General features: G+C 35.3%; 1 protein-coding gene across 1 annotated transcript in view; it reads left to right on the forward strand.

Moving 5' to 3' along the window:
* The window catches only part of LOC119580261 (mannosyl-oligosaccharide 1,2-alpha-mannosidase IA-like), a 72,055-nt gene extending 46,398 nt beyond the window's left edge, over window positions 1-25,657 (forward strand). The window contains exons 2-9 of the mRNA XM_037928303.1: window positions 150-368; window positions 2,347-2,526; window positions 4,929-5,142; window positions 5,307-5,531; window positions 5,961-6,244; window positions 6,805-6,921; window positions 14,646-14,763; window positions 24,445-25,657. Of these exons, the coding sequence (XP_037784231.1) occupies window positions 150-368; window positions 2,347-2,526; window positions 4,929-5,142; window positions 5,307-5,531; window positions 5,961-6,244; window positions 6,805-6,921; window positions 14,646-14,763; window positions 24,445-24,464 (1,377 nt within the window). The 3' untranslated portion in view covers window positions 24,465-25,657. The remainder of the gene's footprint in view (window positions 1-149; window positions 369-2,346; window positions 2,527-4,928; window positions 5,143-5,306; window positions 5,532-5,960; window positions 6,245-6,804; window positions 6,922-14,645; window positions 14,764-24,444) is intronic.
* The last annotated feature ends 22 nt before the right edge of the window (window positions 25,658-25,679 follow it).

Consider the following 25,679-nt stretch of genomic DNA (forward strand, 5'->3'; position numbering starts at 1 on the left):
AGCTTACAGGTTATATCACATTCATATGGTTTGCACTAAATCACAAAAAGAATGTTGTTCCATTTGCCACCTGTTGTAGATTTCTGCTGTATACAGGTTTTATTTCACATTTATTATGGTTGCCACTAATAACTTGTATTTATTGTCAGATGGTGCTACATGCGTGGCGAGGCTACAAGACCTATGCATGGGGGAAGAACGAATTACGACCAGTCAGCAAACGAGGCCACACTGCTGGAATCTTCGGAAGAGAGGATATGGGGGCAACAATTGTGGATGCTCTTGATACCCTATACATTATGGGGTGTATGGAGGAGTACAATGAAGGGCATGCATGGGTGCAATATAATTTAGATTTCAATCAGCTGGTGAGTTCCATGTAAATTTAAATATTAAATGCAGTTGACTTGTGTATAAGTATGTAGTTCCTTATGTTATGATTTTGTAGTTATCAACAGCTTTTTTTGACATTATTATTATTAACAGCTATTGCATTATTATTGTTTACTTTTAAAGATATGTATGCAGTGTGAATTAATTTTCAAAGATTTTATAAGATTATGAAGTGTAGTGAATCTCACATTGTCAAAGAAAAAGTTGTCTACTTAATTTGACTTGTGAAAGTCAGATCATAGCATATGTAAATATAAAATGGAAATGATATGGAAATGAGTGTGTAGTAATAGTTTGCACTTGGTAAAGCACAAAGACCTTACAAAAAAACAAAGATATTTATATTGTGTTGAAGCCTTATGCAAACCTCTTTTTTAGTTTCGGCATTGACTAGGTTGTGCAGCTCTTGTCATATGCTGCAAATAAGCAACAAGAGGCAAATTTGTACACAGTACCACAGTTAGGATTTAGGAATGATTTATTCAACAGTTACAAATGCTATTTTGTAATTTCAGTTGAGTAGATTCGTCAGCTTTTCTAGTTATATCTGTGTATCTTTACCTATATTTGGACTATATACTGGTCTCTCTCTATCCATTTCCTTTTTATTTTTCAATCCTCTTGTTTTTTCTCACCATTGTTCCTGTTTGTTCCTGCTTCTTTAATTTTCTATGTTCTCTCTCTCTCTCTCTCTCTCTCTCTCTCTCTCTCTCTCTCTCTCTCTCTCTCTCTCTCTCATTACTCTCTCTCTCATTACTCTCTCTCTCATTACTCTCTCTCTCATTACTCTCTCTCTCATTACTCTCTCTCTCTCATTACTCTCTCTCTCTCACTTACTCATTTACTCTCTCTCTCACTTACTCATTTACTCTCTCTCTCACTTACTCATTTACTCTCTCTCACTCACTCACTCATTCGCTATCTCACACACTTGTTCTCACTTAGTCATTCACCATATCTCTCACTCATTTATTCCCTCTCATAAATTCACTCTCTCTCTCTCTCTCTCTCTCTCTCTCTCTCTCTCTCTCTCTCTCTCTCTCTCTCTCTCTCTCTCTCTCTCTCTCTCTCTCTCTCTCTCTCTCTCTTACATTCACTCTCTCTCTCATACATCCACTATCCCTCTCTCTCTCTCATACATCCACTATCTCTCTCTCTCATACATCCACTATCTCTCTCTCTCTCATACATTCACTATCTCTCTCTCTCTCATACATTCACTATCTCTCTCTCTCATACAATCACTCTCTCTCTCACACTTTCACTTCTTTCTCTTTCATTTACATCATGCTTTTTTATTCACTTTATTCTGTGTCTTATTCACCTTTCTCTCTTTTATTCACTTCTTTCTCTCTTTTATTCACTTCTTTCTCTCTTTTATTCACCTGTTTCTCTCTTTTATTCACCTCTTTTTCTCTTTTATTCACTTTTTTTTTATTTCATTAACTTTTTCCTTTCATTCACTTGTTTCTTTCTTTCATTCACTTATTTTTTCTCCCACTCAGTCAGTCTTTCTCACTTATTTGTTTATCTATTTTACATCCTTTATAGTCAAGTATACTATCAAATATACAGTCTTGTTGCATATACTGTGATATGCAGCTCTACATTATATCATCGTGAGTCATAGCCCAGTGTTAATTACTGCACTCCTGTGTTATGACTCTGTTTAATTATGTGTTTAATTAATGCTAGGGGAGGTGATTGTAACCAACACTTGACATTATGTGTGAACAGGTGACTTTATGTGCAGGATATTTTTACAGTTTATATATTATTGTTTTTTTTTATGTTTCCCTCTTTATATAACATGAAAACAGAAATTGCTAAATTTGAATATATTTGATTATCAGCCACTTGAATGGACTAGCATATATTATTTTTAAAAAATCATAAGATTTTGATATTGTTTGTAAGTCTGAGATAAACATAATTTTTGTGGTTAATTTACAGAGATCAGAGATGTCTGTTTTTGAGACAAATATCCGATTTGTTGGAGGCTTGCTGTCTGTATATGCCTTGACTGGGGATATGTTGTTCAGAGACAGGGCTCTTCACATTGCACGAAAGCTTCTGCCAGCTTTCGACACTCCAACTGGTATACCTTATGCACTCATCAATGTTGCCAATGGGGTAAGTTGAGAAAGCTAATGGGTATTACTAGCAATGAGATGGGTGGGCTAGTACTCTACTTTTGCTGTTGAAATAATAGTAGATAAAACTTCATCTCATGAATGTTTTTGTGTATATATATTATATATATATATATATATATATATGTATTATATATATGTATTATATATATGTATTATATATATGTATTATATATATATGTATTATATATATATGTATTATATATATGTGTATTTTTTATATATATGTATTATATATATGTATTATATATATATGTATTATATATATTATATATATGTATTATATATATATATATGTATTATATATATATGTATTATATATATATGTATTATATATATATGTATTATATATATATGTATTATATATATATATATGTATTATAATATATATATATTATTATATATATATTATATATATATATATTAATAATATATATATATATATATATATATATATATATAATTATTATAATATATTATATATATAAATATATATGATATATATATATATTAATATATATATATAATAATATAATTAATATATAAATAAATAATAATATAAAAATAAATATTATTTATATATTTATATGTATATTATATATATATAATATGTATTATTATATATATATTTTATATATATATATATATAATATATATATATATATAATATAATATATATATATATAAAATATATATATATATATAATATATAATAATATATAATGTATATTTATATTATATATATATAATATATATATTATATTTTAAATATTAGTAATATATGTATTTTGTATATATATATTTATATATTATTGTATATGTATATATATATATTTTATATATATTAAAAATATATTATATATGTTTAAATTATATATATATATAAAAAATTTATATATATTTATATATTATAAAAATATTTTAAATTAATAAATGTATGAAATAATATATTATAATATTAATATATATATTAATATGAATGATATAAAATTATTAATTTGAATATATGTATAATATAATAATATAGAATATATAATTTTATAAATAATAATATATATATATATATAATAATATATAATAAATATAATATTATTTTATATATATAAATATATATAATTATATATTATATATTTTATATATTAATATATAATATATATTAATATAATATTATATAAAATAATATATAAATATATTATATATTAAAAATATATATAATATTATAAAAAATTTATATATATATTATATTTTAATATTATAAAAATATATATTATATAATATATAATATGTATATAATATATATAATATGTATATAATATATATAATATGTATATAATATATATAATATGTATATAATATATAAATATGTATATAATATTATATAATAGATAAAAATTTAATATAGATATATAATTATAAGATATAATAATAATATGTATAAATATATAAATAATATTTTATATAATATATAATATATATAATATTATATATAATTTTATATTTTATATAAAGATATATATATAATATGTTATAAAATAATAATATATTTTAATATAATATAATTATATAAGATATATATATAATATATATATTATATAAATATATAATATAATTATATATATATATATATATTATTATATTCTTATATATATATATTATATTATATATTAAATATATATTTATTAAAATATATATTATATTATAATATTATATATATAATTTATATATATTTTATATTATTATTATTTTTTAAAATTATATAATTAATATATTATATTATTTTAATATATATTATATATATATATTATATATAGATATAAAATTATATTTATTATATATAATTTATATATATATGTATATATGTATATATAACATATATGATATATATAATATGTATATATATGATATTTTATATTGTATATATGTATATGTATATATGTATATATGTCTATATGTATATTTGTATATTGTATATTTTCTATATTATATCTCTTATATATTAATTATATATCTCTACCTATATATGTCTATATATATCTATATCTATATATCATATATATATATCTATATATCTATATGATATCTATAGTATCTATGTATATATAACATATCTGATTAATAATATATATATATATTCATATATTATGTCTATGTATATTCTCTATCTATACTATATCTATAAATATATATAAATATAACTCAATATATATATCTATATATATTCTCTATATATATTATTACTATATATAAATCTATATATATATATATATATATATAATATAAAATTATATGCTTATTTTTGAAGGATTAAAAGAATATTTGAATTGAACTTGATATGATATTTAAGTTGTATACATTGATATTTAATATATAAATCATTAACAGATTGCCAAAAATTATGCCTGGGCAAGTGGAGGATCAAGTATTCTATCTGAGTTTGGAACCCTGCATCTTGAGTTTGTGTACCTGTCTGACATATCTGGGGACCCAATTTTCCGTGAGAAGGTCATGCGAATTCGTGACGTTATCAGGAAAACAGATCGTCCTGGTGGTCTCTATCCAAACTACATGAATCCCAAAACTGGAAAGTGGGGCCAGCGTAAGTACCTTATTCACTCAACTTCATATATGCAGTGGGTGTAGTATATACATCTAGTATAGAACTTTTATTTTTCATATTTTTGACAGCTTAATTTCTGAAGGATATCAGCTGATGATTTTCTTCTGTGATATGCATTCTGAAGTCTTTTTTTTTTTTTTAAGGCCACACCTCTGTTGGAGCACTGGGAGATAGCTTCTATGAGTATTTACTAAAAGCATACATACAGTCTGGGGGTAAGGATGAAGTGGCCAAGGAGATGTACGAAGAAGCCATTGGAGTAATCACGAATCGTTTAGTCTTGAAGTCACACACTGGCCTGACTTACTTGGCTGAAAGCAAATTTGATCGTCTTGAGCACAAGATGGATCATCTTGCTTGTTTTGCAGGTGAGAAATGGATAGTAGATGTTAATGACTAGTATTCAGAAAGTTTCGTGGAGAGTTATTGGTTTTGGATGTCACAAAAAAATTCAATTTAGTTAATATATAAATAATTTTAGTGTAGTAGTAAGAGTGTTAGCCCAAGTATAATCCAAATTTTGTAAGCTACACTTGCAGTTAGTGGTTTGTAGTTGTATATGCACTATGGAAAATTTATAATCAAATTGGTGATATTTAACATTTTGAAAATGAGGTAATTTTGTATCCCTGGAGCTTATTTTGTTAGCATCTGTTTTTTTTTCATAGCCACTCCCATTTACCAGTGTTTTCAACTCGTATCAGATCATGGGCAAATAACCCATTGTGATGCAAATGAAAATGAAATGCCTTTACATGACATTTTTTTGAAAATGTGAATACCTGTTTATTTTTCAGGCGGAATGTATGCTTTGGGAGCAAAGAGCATCAACAATCAAGTTTCAACAACACACTTAGAGATTGCAGAGGGTCTTGCCAACACTTGTCATGAATCATATGCACGCACCCCAACTGGTCTTGGCCCAGAAAGCTTTAGGTTCACAGAGGGTATAGAGGCACGTGCTCTCAAATCTTCTGAGAAGTACTACATCCTTCGGCCTGAAGTGATAGAGAGTTGGTTCTACATGTGGCGATATACTAAGGATCCCAAGTATCGGGAATGGGCTTGGAATGCTGTTTTGGTAAGGAATTTTCAGGCTGTGCAGTGTGATCAGTGTCCTATTTCACTGAAGTGCAATATCCTTTTTAAACCTCAAGTCAATAACCACAGCATAAAAAATTGGCTAGTATTTGTAATAGGTTATTGGTGTGAATTGGCAGTTTCTCCACTTTGCACCCTGCTTGTTCAGTACTTCAAGCACAATATTAGACACCTAATAGTTTGTACATCTATTTCATGAACAAAAGTTTGAAGAATTGATAGTTTCCATTCGCTAACAGTGTCTAACAGTGACACCAAACAAATGATGTCGCTATAGTGCAGAAAGATGAGCTCCCTTTGATGAGCTGATAGCATGTTGTATGACATTATGTGGTTCCTTCCACAACTTCTTTCACCACAACCATTGCATGATATGCCATCTGTAGTCTTGGGGTTAATACTTAAATGGAATAATCTAACTTGAAATCAATGCAACAGTAGATTTATATAGTACCTTACTGTATCTTATCTGTTTAAATTGTGGTTTGGATTTTTTATATTTGTTAGTCATTACATTACTAACTGAAATTTGTTTTTCAGGCCTTAGAGAAGTACTGTCGAACTGAGGCTGGGTATAGTGGAATTCAGAATGTGTATATGGAAAATCCACAAAAGGATGATGTACAACAAAGTTTTGTTTTTGCTGAAACTTTTAAGGTTAGTAGAAAATTATTAGCAATGATGATGAATATTTGATTTGATGTCTAGTATGGCCATGAAACTGGCCTTTATTTATCCCCTTTATTTATGTTTAATAGAATATGAACATGTGCCTGCAGATAAATGAAAGAAAAATCATAGTGATGGTGGGTAAAAGTTGCTCTAAGCCATGTGGCAGTGTTTCAAATTGTTTCTAAATTTGTGTTTAACCCCTACAGTCTGGATGACGTGACCATCGAGTCATGAAAAAATTTAGCTTGAGGGGTGGGGGACGTGAACATGCTGTCATGGGAAAATTTGGCTGAGGGCTGGTTACGAGGGGAACTTGCTGTCTTTAGAATTTTGACTGAAGGCCAGGGTGACAGGAATGATTCGCCATGAGTCTAATCACCTTCTTGGAGAGTGATTAGACTCAGTGGGCATTTAGAAATGGACTTTTACATTATTTCCATTGATCAAGGAGTGTGGAATGTACCCTCTGTAAGCCATGACTGGAGGAGTGCTGGCTCCAGGGTGGATGCTTTTTCCATGCTCAGGAAAATGTTTCCTGCCCTCTTTGGTGGTGCAGTGTGCATTACAGAAAATTAAATGTTATAAAAAAAAAAGAAGAAGAACAAAATGTTGCTTATTGTTACTATTATTGCACTGAGTTCTGGACTATCTAAAGAAACGATATGTAGTCTGTGCAAGGAAAGCCATCTATTACCATTTGGATAGAGCAAATCAAATGACAAATATAGACAATGGAAATGGTAAAAAAGTAAAAAAAAAAAGATTCCAAAGTGGAGACACAGAGTCTTGTCAATACTTTTCTGAATCTGTTTTACATAAAGCACTCTATATGAGCCCTGAAGTAATAGGTCAGATTAGATATACAAGAGATCCTGTTATTCATAATTAACCCATTCGCCCCGGAATTTTTCGCTCGTCGCTCAGCCCCGCTCACGGTAATAGTTGCCAGCCGCGTGGGCCCCCGCAACGGGACTTTTTCTTGCGTGGCGCGGCATATCAATTTTGCAGGAATCTGGCCATAGATTTTGTAGTAAAGTTGGGTTTTATATAAGGGTAATGTGTAGAAACTGCACTTTTCTCATGGTGTTTTCTAGGCATCTTTTCACCTTTGTATTGAGGAGATATACTGAATCGCTTCCAAGTTGTCTATATTAACAGATGACATCAACACTTTGAATGATACCTCTCGAAGCACCCTTAGGTGCTTCGAGAGGTATCTCTGGCTTCACGACCAGTGGACCTCCATGGCGCTGAACCTGCACCATGTGTGACATGTGGATTGTTGACAACCGGGAGTCCATGTCCCCCAGCTTCCGGAGTACAGGAGAGGTGTACCAGTTGTCAACAAACAACTTGTATGCTTTCCAAAAGAATTCACCCTCCTCCATCAGGTCCACCACCGCTTTCTGAGAGGACGGTAGAGACCCCTGCTCCCTGCTGGTATAGATCTTGAACACAGTAGTGTACCCTGCACACAGGCCGTCACTTGTGGAAAGTTTGTACACCTTTACCACAAATGTGGCCCGCTTGCTTGGGTTGTAAGTGCGGAAACTTAGGCGACCCCTAAATTTCCACAGGGACTCGTTGATGGATATAAACTGATCCGGGATGAAGACCTTCTTGAAGCAATCCCCAAGAATGGTCAGCACTTACCACAGCCGATCTTCCTCTGCAGGTTCCCCCTCATTGTTCTGGAAATGGAGGTTGTGGGAAATCTGTTCGAACCTCTCACGAGGCATGGTCAAGGGGAAAATTGGCATGGCCACCCCTGGATTCCTCGACCAGTAAAAGGCCAGCCGAGATTTCTTGTTGAACCCCATCAGCATCCGGAGTCCAAGGTATATGTGAAACTCTGCACTCATGATTGAGTGCCATCGCCGTCCGTGGCTTCGTGCTGTCTCATTCGCCTCTGCAAATCTGTCAGTAGGCAAATGTAATGTATTAGATGATGTAGATACACTTATTACCTTTGGGTTTCTGGATAATAGCAGTAATGTGTATCAACTCTACATACCTATTCGTCTTCCACTATGAGGTCAATCAGCTCGTCGATGATGAACTCTCTGTACACTGCTAGTGGCGTTAAATCCTCGGCCAGGTCAACCTTGATACCAGGTGTACCAGAAAAACTGTACTTTCTTGGTACATTCTCCCTCCTTCTCCACCTAAAGTCTGGGGTCCCTGGAGCGTTGCTATTCCACGATTTATTGACATGAGCAGACAGAGACAGAGTCCAACGACGGTTCGTTGTGTGAGACGAAGTCTAAATTGTCGTCACTTGGGGCCTCATAATCAATGTCTGAGTCATCGCTGGGCGTTAGCTCATCCCCAGTGTCGTTGTCCTCCGAGAGGCTCGACTCTGACAAAAGATATATCGAGGTGGACGGCCTCAGCTGGTGGCAAGAGCGAGGGCTAGAGCGAGGGCTAGAGTGAGGGCTAGAGCGAGGGTTAGATGGAGAGCGAGAAAAGGAGCGAGAGCTCATACCTTCCATGGTTGCGATTGTTCTGCGAGAGCGAGGGCGAGGGCGAGGGCGAGGGAGAGAGTGAGAGCAAGAAAGGGAGCAAGAGCTCATACCTTCCATGGCTGCGATTGTTCTGCTGGAATGAGCCTTTGACTGACCTTTTATTCACATGACTAACCAGTCAGGTCACACCATGTGACCTGACCCACCAATCAAAGCAATTACTAGTTTCCAGTCAGTCAGGTCAAGGTACATCATAATCATGCAATCTAGTGTGAACAAATCACATGATTACACGTCATAATTCATTACGTCATAATTACATATGTCATAAATTACATACGTCACATAATTATCGACCAATCAAGTAAGACTAGTAGCAGAGCCATCTATTAGGTAAAAAAAATAATAAACAGTCAGTCTGTAGTCAGTCGTCATGGCAAAAACACGTGCCAAACATTATGGGGCTCGTAGAAGCCATGGCAATATTAGATGCCATACATGTTGGGGTCCATTGAGAGCATGGCAAGAATAGATGCCACATGGGGTGAATGGGCTAATGTAGATCACAAGAATATTATAAATAACAATATAATATCCCTTAGGACTACATTATGAAAGGGTATATTGTGGATTGGGATGGTAATATCCAGTGGTTTGCTCTAACACTATGTACATTTTTAGCCCACCAGTGACGGTTCCTTCAGAGTGCTGTACACCTACTTTTCAGTAGTATCAATGTTGGAAGCTCCCATGTATGCCACCCACTGCGGGTGACAAAATCAGAGCGTAAGCTCTGATTTTATACCCCTTATAACCTTGGGGGTATATTGAAGATGATGCTTTCGAGATATGAAGACAATGTTTTGCGTGCTCGTAAAGCTAAAATGCAATGTTAACACTTGTTGCAATAGTTGGAAGTTTTAATATAGACTCCAGACTCTGATGATGTCATGTTTGTTATCAGTAATCATTTGCCAAGATATAGTGAGAGTAAATCAAAGTTAAGAAAACAAAACAAAAAACTGATTTATTGATATATCCTGTGGATGGCATCACAGAGCTGTGTGCCAAACCTCAAACCACCCATAGGCACAGAGACCAACATTACAATCCGAGTAGAAGCTCCCATTTCTCTTCCACCAACCCTGCTGTGAACACCATTGACATCTCCTTCTACTGGCAGGGATTTCAGTGATGACATGTAGTCACTGTTGCAGGTCCTTACTGGTCATCTCATTGCAGTGTGGAGTTGGCCCCTTTTATAAAGTCCTCCCCAAGAGATCAGAGGAGAGACCTACTCTGAAGGTATTCTGTGATTCCTCTCTGCCCAAGGCGTGATGGCCATGTCAAAGAGGAAGAAGACCACCTTCCTGTACCAGATCTTGAGCTGGCGAGTTGTTGGATAGTAGCTCGCCATCTGATCACCAGTGTCGACAGCGTTCATGCCGACATTGTAATCCTTTACTACCAATGGCTTATCCCTGTCCATTGTAGTGGTATGGACTGTTGACATCATGGTGACGTTGCTGTGGTCCTTCCACATCAAGGCCAGCAACCCTGTCTTGCTGCTGTGACATCACCCTTCCCCCTCACACTGAGGTCTATGGGCCTGTTTGGTGTGTACACCTTGAAACAAGAGGTGTACCCTGCTGCCAGGCCAGTACTGGCACAGAGCTTATAGACCTTCATCCAGAATCTTGCTCTCTTAGTTGGTTTGTAGGTCTTGAAAGCAAGTTGCCTGTGGAGTTTCCACAATGACTTGTTGATAGCAATGTTGTGCCCTCGTATGAATATCAACCAGAATGAGTCTTTGAAGGAGTCCACAACTGGCAGGAGCTTCCACATCCTGTCCTCCAGAAGTGGAGCTCCTTTCTCCAAGTGGGTGAAGTGGAGGTGAGTTGTCAACTGGTCGAACCAATCCCTGGTCGTGACCTCAGCAATGACTTCTTGACCTAGGATGCATTTGGTTGACCTGTAATTGTAACTGGGGAGATCCACCATCCCCATTATCACTCAGATACTAATGTATTCTGCTACCTCCTGCCTGGACATTGGTATCCACTTCTACACTTGAGGTGAGGCTGCAGGGGGTGTGGGTGGCTGCATACATGTGGGAGTGGAAAAGAAAAACAAGTAATACATTCTGATTGCTCAGTGCAAGGGATATTTCTTCCACATGAATAAAAATGGAATGCTGTTAAGAAACAGCTGAAGATCTCCAAGGGCATGTTAGACACATCCATTGTGACTATTATTACAGGACTGCCTTTGAAGCCGAAATAAATTTGGGAAATAGATTTTTCGTTACCAGACAAAGTTCCTGGTCCCTGGAGTGTTTCTCTGCAGCAGCCCTTCAGTCATGTTGGAAAGTGGCTCGTTGCTGTCGAGTGTGGCATTGACCTATGAGACATAATCCAGTTCATCCTCTGAACTGGATACATCAGAGTGTGGGTTGATGACATCCTCTGCCCTACTGGACAACCACTTATTGTCATTGTCCTCGGAGAAGCGGTCAAAGGTAGTGGGAGATTGGGGGGAAAATGGAGATTGGTACGATGGACAGCGATGAAGCACCTTAGGAGGTGATGGTGAAATCAGTGGCTGGGGGTCATTGATCTCAGAGGAAGAGGAAGGGAGGAGTAGTGCCTGCAAATGCTGGCAAAGCAAGGCATTATGAAAGCAAGAAGTGAATGAGGTGAAAGCACCACTTTATGTATGGGAAAGTTCCCATGCTTTGACCTGGCGGGGAACGTGGAAATATCTGTAGCCAATGATGTCCAAGCAGCCTGGGTCACATGACACACAACAAGACCAATCACATCATCTTAGCCTGTGTATTGACATCATTTCCTTATGTCATTTACTACTACTACATGGAAGTAAGATGGTGCCTTTAAAGTGACATCACTTCCTCTGTGTGTGTGCGTGCGTGTGTATGTGTGCATGCACGGTTGCGCGCACGTGCCTTGAAAGTAAATATGGTGACTGCAATGATGTCGTTTTCTCATCTTCATGATGTCACTTTATGGAGTAACCTGGCAGATGGCTAGGAACAATAGTGTCTTATATATGAGATGACCAAAAATGATCCATTTTCTGACCATTTAATGCAAAAGAGAAATGCAGGCATTAGATATTATAAAAATGGTGTAATTATTACGCACACAGCAGAAGTTCAGAGGGAGGGCTACTGCATATGGCAGAGGCAACAGGTATGAGGGTTAGATTATGGCCAGTTAGATGAAGGAAGATCATCGTCCTTTACATAAGCTATCTCATTTTAATTTTCAACTAGGTTTTATTGTGAAGCAATCAGGAGCAGTTGCAGTGGATGGGTGGGGATCATCATAGAATCCATTTTCGATATGACACTATTTGATTGCCTAATATCAGCAGTGCATTCACTGCATTTATTCCCTTTAGTTATTTACATTTTCTGATCTAGCATCAAACAATGTGTCAAGCATTGGAATAGTTTGCATCAGGCATTATTTATTACCCTTTCCCGACGAGTAGTATTCATAATGGCCCGGGCCTCGCTGCCAGGGGCTTATATCGTCCCCCTAGCGTGCGCGACCATTCATGCCAAATACCAGCATCCCATGCTGTTTCTTCGTAATACTACGAAGATATGTTGTATTTTCAGTTTTCATTATTTTCTAAAGTCTCTACCTGCCAAACTTCCTGATAAATTGAGACTGAAAGGTATTTTTGTTGTTATATAGACTCCATTCTTCTTCTTTTAACGGTAGGTTCATGTCTGAGCCGCCGTGGTCACAGCATGATACTTAATTGTAGTTTCATGTTGTGATGCTCTTGGAGTGAGTACCTGGTAGGGTCCCCAGTTCCTTTCCACGGAGAGTGCCGGTGGTACCTTTTAGGTAATCATTCTCTCTATTTATCCGGGCTTGGGACCAGCACTTGACTTGGGCTGGCTTGGTCACCCAGTGGCTAGATAGGCAATCAAGGTGAAGTTCCTTGCCCAAGGGAACAACGCGGCGGTCGGTGACTCGAACCCTCGAATTCAGATTGCCGTCGTGACAGTCTTGAGTCCGACGCTCTAACCATTCGGCCACCGCGGCCTGGACGATCATGGGCTTTCCATGATTTTTTTCTTAGCAATTTAGAGCGGTGGTTTGCCATTGCCTTCCGCCCGGTGTTTTTTTTATCGAGTCACCATCTCTATTTACCCGGCATTGACTTGAGCTGGCATGGCCACCCAGTGGCTAGGCAGGCAATCGAGGTGAAGTTCCTTGCCCAAGGGAAACAACGCGGCTGTCGGTGACTCGAACCCTCGAACTCAGATTACCGTCGTGACAGTCTTGAGTCCGACGCTCTAACCATTCAGCCACCGCGGCCCCCATAGACTCCCTAATTGATCATTATTCAGTCTATAGTCTGAATAAAATAAGTAGTGTGCGGCATCATGGAGTTAAAATCGTTGGTTTGTTGCTTTTTTTTTTTTTTTTTCATAGTAAAAATGAGAAAGTGTTAAAAACGACTTAATCACACTTTCAGTGGCAGAAAAATAATATTTTGCTGTGATTGTAACAAAAAATAACTCATGCCATCTCCATACATACACCATGGCATGTACATACATGCCCACGGCAGATAGGCCCGCCATGCGTACATGCCACCCGTCGGGAATGGGTTAACAATTCTGGGAGGTATATCAGCTGCTGGCTGGAAAGTAGGTATGTACTGTTCAGTTCTCTTGAGCAGTGCACATGTATACACATTTTGGAAATCATGTGATTTAATTTTATTAAAATTCACATTGTAGATTTTAAAATTTTGTTTCTGATTAGTTTTTCAATGCATTTGCTGATGTGTATAAATTTTTGGAACCCTAACAATAAAAGAGTGAAACGCAATTAAAGATGCATCCTCGTAATGTCAGTGACAGAAGAGTGAAATGATGAATAAAGGGGTGACAAATGACAGGGATCCCCTGTATTAATTTTTTGATTTTCTTCATGGCATTGGCAGATTGTTTAGAATACATCTGTATTTAATTAGCTTTTGCAATATTTGCAATTTTCTGTATATAGAATATATAGAAAGCAAACAGAATAATAGGTTTGTTTGGAAAACTTTTAATTAGTTTATTAAGTCTGGGGAAGATCCAATAAGTTCTAAATGCCTCAGAATATGTATATGTGATATTGGCAGTGGTGAGCACACATGTTTGAATTAATATATGCATCACTGGTAATATTCTAAAGGAATTTTGTTTTACAGTACCTCTACTTAATCTTCTCGGACGATTCACTCATGAGTTTAGATGAATGGGTCTTCAATACAGAAGCACATCCACTTCCTATAGCTGGCAAAAACTCATTTTACCGGAAAGTTCAAGGTATGTAAATATTTCAGCTTTTTGTATTGAGTAACAGATCTTTTGAAACACTTGGTTATTGATTAGTATGTTTTATATTCTCATTTTTATTAAGTTACCTTGATGTACTGTCATCCATACTTAGATTACAAAATTGTATTTGCTTGTCAAGGAGAAGAAATAAAATATTTATAACCTAATCCTTTCTTTTATGTTGTGAAATATATTATTTTTGTAAAATGCTTCAATTGTATTTCCTGATTATAGGTAAAGGTTTATACAGTAACTTTGTTATACAACAAAAATGAAATAAAAGAATGGCAAACTTTTCTTTTAAACATGATTGTTATCATCACTTTTATTTCTTGTAAAAGGAATTTCTGTTGTACTTCAGCTATTGACTTCATTTCACTAGCATGTTGATCTCCACAAACTTTTCAAGTGAAAAAGCCGTTGTCTTGCATTTTCTTTTTTTATTTTATGCTATTTGACTTTAAGTTGGAGTTACTTTAAGTTACTTTTCTGCATTTTGCACCTCTTTTATACTAAAGTTTACTCTGTATCATTGATTTAACTGTGATGCTTTTTTTCCCAAGGTTTGTATGTTGTTAATTCTAAATCCCAGTTCATGTTTCAAAGAAAGTATTCAGTTTTGCAGAATTTAGAAAGTATTGCCTTAACTACTTTTTGATATTTTTGTTATGCCAAAATTTTGAACATCGTTGATTGCAAGTGGAATGGTACTTGTAATTATTATTTTTTTTTTGTAGGTGTAGTTTATCTTGTAGACTTTATTATCTTGCAGACATTAGAATATTATGTAGACATAATATTGTAGAATGTACACTAGTAGTATTGTTGAATTTCTAAGAGAAATTATCAAGAAAAAGATTGCCCCTTTGTATACATCTTTACTACAGTTTCTGTAAAATCACATCAAAATTGTATGCTTCTGTAATTCTTGAATACTGCCTTCAGGAAAGATTGTGGTATCACCTGATCTTGGTGTAAGGACTCAGGTGACCAGGCAGCTCTTCTGGAAAGGGCAGCCGTCACATAGGGCAGAAGAGGTGGAAATGGGGAGGGGCCTTTTCTCATGGGATGATGAGCATAGGGTTCAGAGACAGAAATTGGGTAGGCAGATAGATCACACTTTATCAAGGAATATAAATAGGACTGCTGGATTCTTTGTGGATAGACATTTTGAGATGGATGGAGGAATGTTGAGGGGAGGGATCCAGAAAGTTGAAGATGGCAGCTATTTCACTGGACGCAATTTGAAAAACAAGAGTCCAGTCATAGAAGCTAAGCTGAATAGTTCATACAGTGAGCAAACCTCAGAATCTCAAGAAATCATTTCTATTTCAAAAGAACCTAATATACATTTAGAGGAAGAGGTATTAATACCTGGGGTAGGAGAGAAAACACAGAGGCAAATGTTTTCATGGGAATCAATAGAAGCAAGCAGCCCACAGGCAGGTGTTAGTTTAAAAAACTTAGAGGATAAAAGTGAAAGAAACAAGGAATTAGCAAAAATGGGTCAAACATCAAATGTTGAATTGAATAATCAGAAGCAGGTTCAAGGAGCATCTCAGAAAAAGTGCATAAGGAAGATTCATGTAAGAAGAGATGGTAAAAGAGTATTTTTGGGAAAACTGTGTTATGATGTGTGCAAATGTCAAAAACTTAGATATCGAGCAAGGGGAGGTAGGTATAAAGTTTTGCCCCCCAAAAAAGTTTACAGGAAAAAGAATAGACAGAGAATTATTAGGGATGTTTGGAAGCATAGGTTATGCAGACAGGTACTGCAACACTCTGGGAAGAATTTAATGAAAGAGTGCTTTGGGAAAGTTCCAAAATCAGAAGGAAATGAAAAGGCCATAAAGATAGCTAGCAGGAAAAAAAAGTCAAAGTGGTTTGCACCCACACGGTCTAAGACGGCTGTCCTTAGGAGAAGGGCAGAGTAGGACGCTATTTAGCATTTTTCCAGTATGTATCGTTTCCCTAGCACAGATTCTCTCTATGCATGCACAAAAAAAATTAACAATATATAGAGAGATCTCTTATTCCACTTTGTCCATGACCCATTATTGACATTGGGAGAGATGAAGTTTCAGTCTAACTGTTAATACTCATATAAAAAGTGTGACTCCTGAAGGAGTTTACAGAAACCTCTTTAAATTCTGTACAGTCCTCTTGTGTGTTTGATACATTAAGATAAGAGAAAATGGTTTAATGGATACTTTTTATATTAAGTTTGTTATTGTATGATATCACTTAATTTTATATTCATTTTGTACTTTATAATTTTTAGGTAAAATTTGATTCATAAAAGTTGTATATATCATTAAAGTAATAAATTATTGTAGTGATTTTTTATCAAACTTTCTTATGAAGTTTTATGTTATAAAGTGTATAGATAGGCATTATAGATATACAAGCTTGGGGCTACAGATATGAATTATCTGTATACATAAAGTGTCATCAAGTGCATTTACTTATTTTAAGATTACTGTGTATACATTTGAGTAAACATTTGTTTAACTGATTAGTTATTAAGGTTACCTTTGCTAATATTAACTTATTCATGATTTATTGTGTTTAAATGCACATAATAGATTTTCTATATTTATGTACTCTCACTCTTCTAGTTTTTTTTGTAGGTGCAAGAACTCTTGATGCTTTTATATTCTTTAATCCAATAATAATGGGTAAAGTTTTGGTATAGTCAGGCAAGAATAGGTTTACATTTGTGTGTTGCTTCACTCCTGAGGACAATTGGGACAATGACTCATGAAGTGATAGGGGGTCTGTGATTATTTGCAGAGATGTTAAAACATGAGGCCTCTTAATAAATGAAGCAATTTCTTTTCTACACAAAAGGGCTGAAAATGAGTTACCTTTGACCTTTAGAGTAAAGTTTATTTCTATTTAGTCTAAGCTAGTAACAGTTTATCATTTATCTGTCTTTAGAGATGAACGGCTTATTTACATTTTTTTTTTTTTTTAATGTAAAATAATTTTAGGTTATGAGAGAAGTTTAAGTTTGTAGTTTCTAAATGCTTTGCTATTTTGGTTGTGTTAGTTATTCATGCCAGACTTCCCTTAGAAATGCCTATAGGTCTCGTGGAACAGTAAAGGTCATGAAATGATATTTCTCTAACAGGTTTAATGTACACATGGTTTATAATTATTTGTAGTTTTCATTTGTGCCAGTATACAGTTGATTAGGGTAATCTGTAATGCAGGTTAATGGTTTTGGAACAAACAAATGAAATTAAAAAGGCTAATAAACAAATTTATTTTATAGTACTGGTTATTAGCTTATGTACACTTGATTTCATTCAGTCAAAATATACAAAGACTTTTTACTTACACACACTCTTACACATATGCATATATGTGTACACGAATGCACACATATGCACATGCACAAAGCTGTGCACACAAATACAAACAAGTGCTTATACCACAATTGAATGCATTTGGAGATGAGGCCATTTGTAAGCAATGACATTCCAAGCAATTTTGTATTTCCCCTTAAAAATCCTTGGTTGGTATTCATAAAAGGTCGTAGCATTTCTTTGGCAAATATAAGGACTGTTCTAAAAAGTCTGAGACTCCATTATTGTTATTGAATTTATCTATGACTTAGTTATTTCATATCTGACTCACTGTTCCCAAATTTCAAAATTAACTCTTAACTAGAACTAATGTCTGCATTGATTATCCAATATGGTAATGAAATAAAATAACTGTTGCAAAGAATGTCAACTATATATCGACTATGATATTACACATGTAATATCTTTGTTTGATGTCATTGTGTCAGCTGTGAAGGTGCTTAGCCATTTGTATTTATCCAATAGAAAACTGCAGTAAACGTAGAGCAGACAGCTCGGATAGCCAACAATTAATAAAAAAGTGAAATTTAAGTGTTCCTCATCATTGCTTGATGTCAAGTTATCTTCAACAGATATAATTGTCATTATTGTTGTCCAAGTCTCAAACATCCACTGAGTCAAAGAAAAGAAGTGGACTAGAAAAGACATTTTGGTAAAGTGTCATAGACAAAACTGGGGATCATGCACTGTCAGAGAGACAGTTATGGAGTCAAAGAGTAGTCAGAGAAAATTGCAGTTAAAGATTGTCATAGAAAAATCCTGGTCAATGACCTTTTGAAGATATTGGTTTGATTCTCCTCATGGACTAGATTATTTTTTTTTTACAACAGTTCAGAGGTGGTATAGGTACATCATATATATTTGCTCACATGCCTTGTACTGATAAGAAAGCCTGTATCAAAAGGTATTTGTTTTTCTTTATAAAAGATTTTTTTTTTGTGAAGAAAAGTGGGAAGTTTACACTGTGCTCTTCAGTAATGTCTGCTTTTTAGTTTAAATGAAAGAAGTTATGTAGGTCTAAGGTATGAAGAACAAACAAAAAAGATATAAGGACATAAAAAAAAGGAGAAAATGAAAAAAATAAATCAGACATACTAACTGGATAGCAGGTCATGGTTAATGTGATTCAAAGACATAAACTGTATATTTATTGCATTTATTGCATGGAAGAATTTCTGATTTGTGTTTATGCTAAACACATGCATAAATTACATATGCTATGGTCTTTATCATCCCAGTGGAAGTGAGATGAAATAGAAATACTTATAAATTGCCAAAAGAGTCAGTCTGTTAATAAAAGTGATAGGATTTGAGTGAGAAATCTGTCTCCCTCACCCTCTGCCTCTCTCCCTCACCCTCTGCCTGCCTCTCTCCCTCACCCTCTGCCTGCCTCTCTCCCTCACCCTCTGCCTGCCTCTCTCCCTCACCCTCTGACTGCCTCTCTCCCTCATCCTCTGACTGCCTCTCTCCCTCATCCTCTGCCTGCCTCTCTCCCTCACCGTCTGCCTGCCTCTCTCCCTCACCGTCTGCCCTGCCTCTCTCCTTCACCCGTCTGCCTGCCTCTCTCTCTCACCCTCTGCCTGCCTCTCTCCCTCACCGTCTGCCTACCTCTCTTCCTCACCCTCTGCCTGCCTGTCTCTCTCTCTTCTCTCTCTCGCTCTTCTCCTCTCCTCTCTCTCTCCTCCTCTCTCTCTCTCTCTCTCTCCTCTCCTCTCTCACCTCACCTCACTCACCTCACTCACCTCCTCCTCTCTCTCATCTCTCCCTCTCCCTCTCCCTCTCCCTCTCCCTCTCCCTCTCCCCCTCCCTCTCCCTCTCTGTCCCTCCCTCTCCCTCCCTCTCCTCTTCCTTCTCCCTCTCCCTCTCCTCTCTCTCCTCTCCCTCTCCTCTCCCTCTCCCTCTCCCTCTCCCTCTCCCTCAAAGTAAAACTTTGCTGATTAAAAAAATTATATTTTTTCAAGTAACCAGTTTGTTAATTAGTAAACAAAATGCATGACTATGTATCATTCAGCTATGTATGGGGCAGCAGCTGGAGAATCTCTTCCATGGTGGCGTATTTTGTTGTTCAGCAGCATCCTTATGCTTTGTGTCATTAAGGCTCATTTTGAATTGGAAGAGTGAGTTCTGGCAAAGATACAGCATGTAGTTGAAGTGTGGTGATTGCATACTTTGATGAGGCAAATTAATTAGCTTGTGTGGTACTGTGATTTTGCCATCTGTGGATTCTTTATACCTTTAAGAAATGTTATTACCTTGTTTGTAACTAAAGACATACGGATGATAAATGTATTCGTCTCAGTCATTGAATGATCCCTGCTTAGTAGATTTAAAGGCCATGGACCGGATTTACTAAACTCTTTCGTAAACGCTGTCTCTTGTAACGTTAAGTTAAGAGAAGTATCAATGATTTCTCAACTAGTGATGTTATTACCCATTTTCGAATGCCAAACAAGAGCGTAGGGGTCTCATACTGTTGTGACCGTATTTACTACCACTAGGTATCATAGGCTACATTTCCTAAAAGAACGGCTTGAACCACCAATTAGCAGTTTTGACCAGTCACAGAGCGTTAAATCTTGAACTGAGGCAGCACTGAGGTTTACCAATCAATTTCTTTATGAAAAAGTTACATAAAATGTGATTAAACAGTATTTCCAAAATAATGATCAGTTCAATAAGGTAAATAAAGGAAAGTCATGAGACTTTAATGCAAGTAAATTTTTTTTTTTGTTCATCAGGTGCAGTGGGTCACTTTCACCAGTAAATGTCTTTATTAATCTTCACCATCAATCATAAATTCTGATTTCACACACACACACACACACACACACACACACACACACACACACACACACACACACACACACACACACACACACACACACACACACACACACACACATGTATATAATATATAATATATAATATATAATATATAATATATGATATATGATATATGATATATGATATATGATATATGATATATGATATATGATATATGATATATAATATATAATATATAATATATAATATATAATATATAATATATGATATATAATATATAATATATAATATATATATATATATATATATATATATATATGTATTGATGTATGTATGTATGTGTATGTATGTATGTATGTATGTATGTATGTATGTATGTATGTATGTATGTATGTATGTATGTATGTGTGTATATATGTATGTATGTATATATGTATGTATGTATATATGTATGTATGTATGTGTATGTATGTATATGTATGTATATATTACACTCACATCTGTTTCTCTAGCTCTTTCTCTCTCTTTCTTACTCAGTACTTTTATCATTTTATTTTTGATTGATTGATTTATTTTTTCTTTCTTTCTTTCTTTCTTTCTTTATTTATTTTTCAAAAACATAAGTCAAAAGCATTTTATTATAATTTCTAAGGAGAGTATGATGCACCAGAACAAATTAATTAAATTATCTCTTCTCATTATTCATCAGGAAGTTAATCTTCCATAATAATATTATATTAGGATATTAAAGAGGTGTGCTTATATATTGATAACCTTTATTGTTGAATATTTATTATGATTTCTTGTTCTAGAGAAAGTCATTCTGATGGAAGTTATACATTTTTATTCAAAATTCATTCCTGATGATGATCCAGAACTCCTTTAATTCATGATAAACTAAACTTGTTTGAGTGATTTATATTAGGCCCACATTAAGTGTTTCTACGGCCTCTGCGGATCGGCAAAGGTTATCCTTATTTACATTAGCTATATTGTTTTTTCTGTTACTATGCCTCCTAAATGTGTTGTTCTTACACTTTGATTGATTTCCCCAAAGAAAAGTCACAGCTGCACACTCTTGAAGGTATTTATGAGGTTGATATGAGCAGAGGAGGGTTGCCATGATGAACATTATGAGTGGTTTCATGCACTTGCTAATTTCTCTCATGTGGAGATGTTCTTATGACCTTGGAAGTGTTTTGAAAATACGCTCGTGCGAGAAATGAAAGAGTAGCTTGATTTACAATGTAAACAAACCTTATACTATCTTGTATATGCTTTAGTAAATCCGGGCCAGATGTGGATTTGTATTTCCCGTTCTTCTTTCTCTCTTTCACAAAGACTTTCAAGTTTAGCTCCTTTCATTGTGATGTATATCTAAAGGGTCTATCATATAACAGCAAATTCTTATGTACTTTATATATTCTACACATCCCTCTTTTACTTTTATAAGTTTGTATGGATTGATACGTGTCCAGCCAAACTTAATTTTTTTATGGAAAACATAGATATATTTACAAAAATTTTGTGAACAATATTCCCTGTTTACAAATACATGTACAGAATGAAGCAGGAGTGCTCTTGTGATTAGTAGTGCATAATACATGTTGAGAGTAAATTCTAGAATGTACACAGTCCACAAAAATTTGCCCTTATGGGATAGCCCCTTTTGCAATAATAAGACTTTCTTCTCATGTTCTACTATTTTTCCATGAAACAGAGCATAAAAGTCTGGAAATAAAAGTGCTTTAGGTGTCTGGATGAAAATTGGAATAGAGTGCACTTACTATAAGGTGATGCAGAAGGAGAAGATAGACAGGAAATAATGGGGAGTATGGGTTTCTGTAAAAGAAGGGGAGTTTCCAACAAATTTAATGATAAAAGTTGTAGATGTAGACTGATGAATAAACAAACAGGTTAGTTAGTCCTTCAGTTCAGAGATAGAGAGGGAATTTGCTAAGTAGACATGCTTAGAAAATTACCAGTAAATCATATAAAACGATGGATAGACAGGTGAATGCATTTTTTTTTCTTTCCCATAAAAAGTATTTTTTTGCCTTGACTCTCCTGTTAAAATTTACTCATGCACATACCCAAGCTCCTGCACATTCGCACATGCACAGCACTTGCATGTATGCTCATGCACATACACAGGCAACTGCACACATACACAGAATTATGTGAGCAGTTGTCTGTGCACACCCACAAAAGCACACACGCTTCCACATCCACAAAAGCACACATACACATACACAAAAGCTAGCACACACAAGCACAGACACACATGCAAACATGAAAAGCATTCAAGCACACACACGCATGCACGCACACACGCACACACGCACACACGCACGCGCACGCGCACACACGCACACGCACACGCACACGCGCACGCGCACACGCACACGCACACGCACACGCACACTCACACTCACACTCACACTCACACTCACACTCACACTCACACACACACACTCACACTCACACTCACACTCACACTCACACTCACACACACTCTTACTCTTACTCTTACTCTTACTCTTACTCTTACTCATACTCATACTCATACTCATACTCATACTCATACTCATACTCATACTCATACTCACACTCACACTCACACTCACACTCACACTCGTATGCACACACTCCCCTTTCCATCTCCCCATCTCTCCCTCTCCCCCATCTCTCCCTCACTCCCTCTCCCCCTCACCCCCTCTCTCCCTCTCCCCCTCACCCCCTCTCTCCCTCTCCCCCTCACCCCCTCACCCCCTCTCTCCCTCTCCCCCTCACCCCCTCTCCCCTCACCCCCTCTCTCCCTCTCCCCCTTCCCTCCCCCTTCCCCTCCCCCTTCCCCTCCCCTCCCCCTCCCTCTCCCTCTCCCTCTCCCTCTCCCTCTCCCTCTCCCTCTACCTCTACCTCTACCTCTCCCTCTCCCTCTACCTCTACCTCTACCTCTACCTCCCTTTCTCTATTCCTCCCTTTATCTATTCCTCCCTTTCTCTAACTGACATGGTCCCATATACTGCAGGTGTGAATTAAAATGTGTTTAGTACATTGTAACACAAGCATGTGGACACTAAACTCATGTGAATTTTTTGAACAATACTGAATATGGAAACACCAGTTATGAACTGAATATATTTTCTTGTTCTTTGTTGTATTCGTTTATTAACTTTTAAAATAGCATGAGCTGTAATGATGCTTTGACTTTTGTATTTTTCTGCATGTTGAGATTATTAGTTTACAAGCGTGCATGGTTGTCATATGAATAGTCTGTCCACACTTTTGCTTACTTTTCAAATGTTTAAGATTATCAGATAGTTATTGTTTCATACAGCATATAGTGGCATCTTCCACTATCACCTTGTAAGTTACATAATTATATTATTTCTTTTTGTTCACTTGTTATTCTCCCTTAGTCTTTATTTTCGTGAATGATGATCATTGTGGGGCAGGTATTTTGTAAATTCTAGTATATGCTGGTAGTGACAGTATTATCTTTCCTTTGCAGAATCCGAGAACCAGTGGTAAGACATCGAAACGAGACTTTTGAGGAAGCTTCACTGTCACTAATAAACAGTGGAATGTGATGTTGTTTTGTCCTAATACCTTTGTTGATGTCTGTTTTTTTATAATATGGTTCACATATTGGCCAATCCTAAGGTAACAGGCTACACATTCTAATTTTTAAGGAGAATGGGAGTTATGGTTTAAGAAAATGATTATTTGCATGATAACAGTGTTGAGACATTGGAATGAGAAATTTTATGAATATTTTACTTTTTCTGCTTGGGTACCTTTTGTTAACCCTTTCCCGACGGGTAGTATTCATAGTGGCCCGGGCCCGCTGCCGGGGGGCTCATATATTTTCAGTATTATTATTTTCTAAAGTCTCTATTTGCTATATTTCCCGATAAATCAGAACTGTAGAATATTTTTGTTATATAGACTCCATAGTTGATCATTATTCACTTTATAGTCTAAATAAAATAAGCAGTGTGTGGTGTCATGGAGTTGAAACCGTAGTTTTTTAAAAGTTATTTTATAAGATAAACTTTAGTTTCAACAGGTTTATATTATCACTTCCATATAGATATACTTTTATGTTCAGTGTTTTTATAAATAAGTGATTTTTTTTTTTCTTTCAAAAAATACATATTGGTATTTTCACTTGGTTTTACATCATCACTTTGTGAATACTAAATATAGTATCTCTGGCCAATGTAGTCGATTACCGACGTGATTTTTTTTTGCGCTAACCTCGGAAGCCCGAGAAGCCTTTATGAAATGTATAGTATAGAAAAAATTAGGAAAAGTGTTAAAAACTACTTAATCACATTTTCAGTGGCAAAAAAAATATTATTTTGCCGCAATTGTAACAAAAAAAACTCATGACATGGCCATACATACACCATGGCATGTCCATACATGCCACCCGTCGGGAAAGGGTTAATGCTCATTTTTGTGAATTGCCTCATTTACACAATTTCAAAATGAATTTCTTGAATATTTTGTTTAAAATCATAATGGGAGCCATAGTATAAAAGGTAATTTTTGTGTAAAGAAAATTATAATGATTGAAGTGTAATCTTAATTCCAAAGTGTTGGAATAGATCCTGAAAATGGTAAATGTGCAAATAGTACATGATTTGAAATATTGGCCCATTTTCTTAGATTTCCTGTAAATGTTTTCTTAATTGTATGAAAATTTCAAGAAAAAAAAAAGAAAAAAAAAAAGAAAAAAAA

The sequence above is a fragment of the Penaeus monodon genome, chromosome 13 (assembly GCF_015228065.2).
Source record: "Penaeus monodon isolate SGIC_2016 chromosome 13, NSTDA_Pmon_1, whole genome shotgun sequence".
In the NCBI taxonomy this organism is placed as follows: domain Eukaryota; kingdom Metazoa; phylum Arthropoda; class Malacostraca; order Decapoda; family Penaeidae; genus Penaeus; species Penaeus monodon.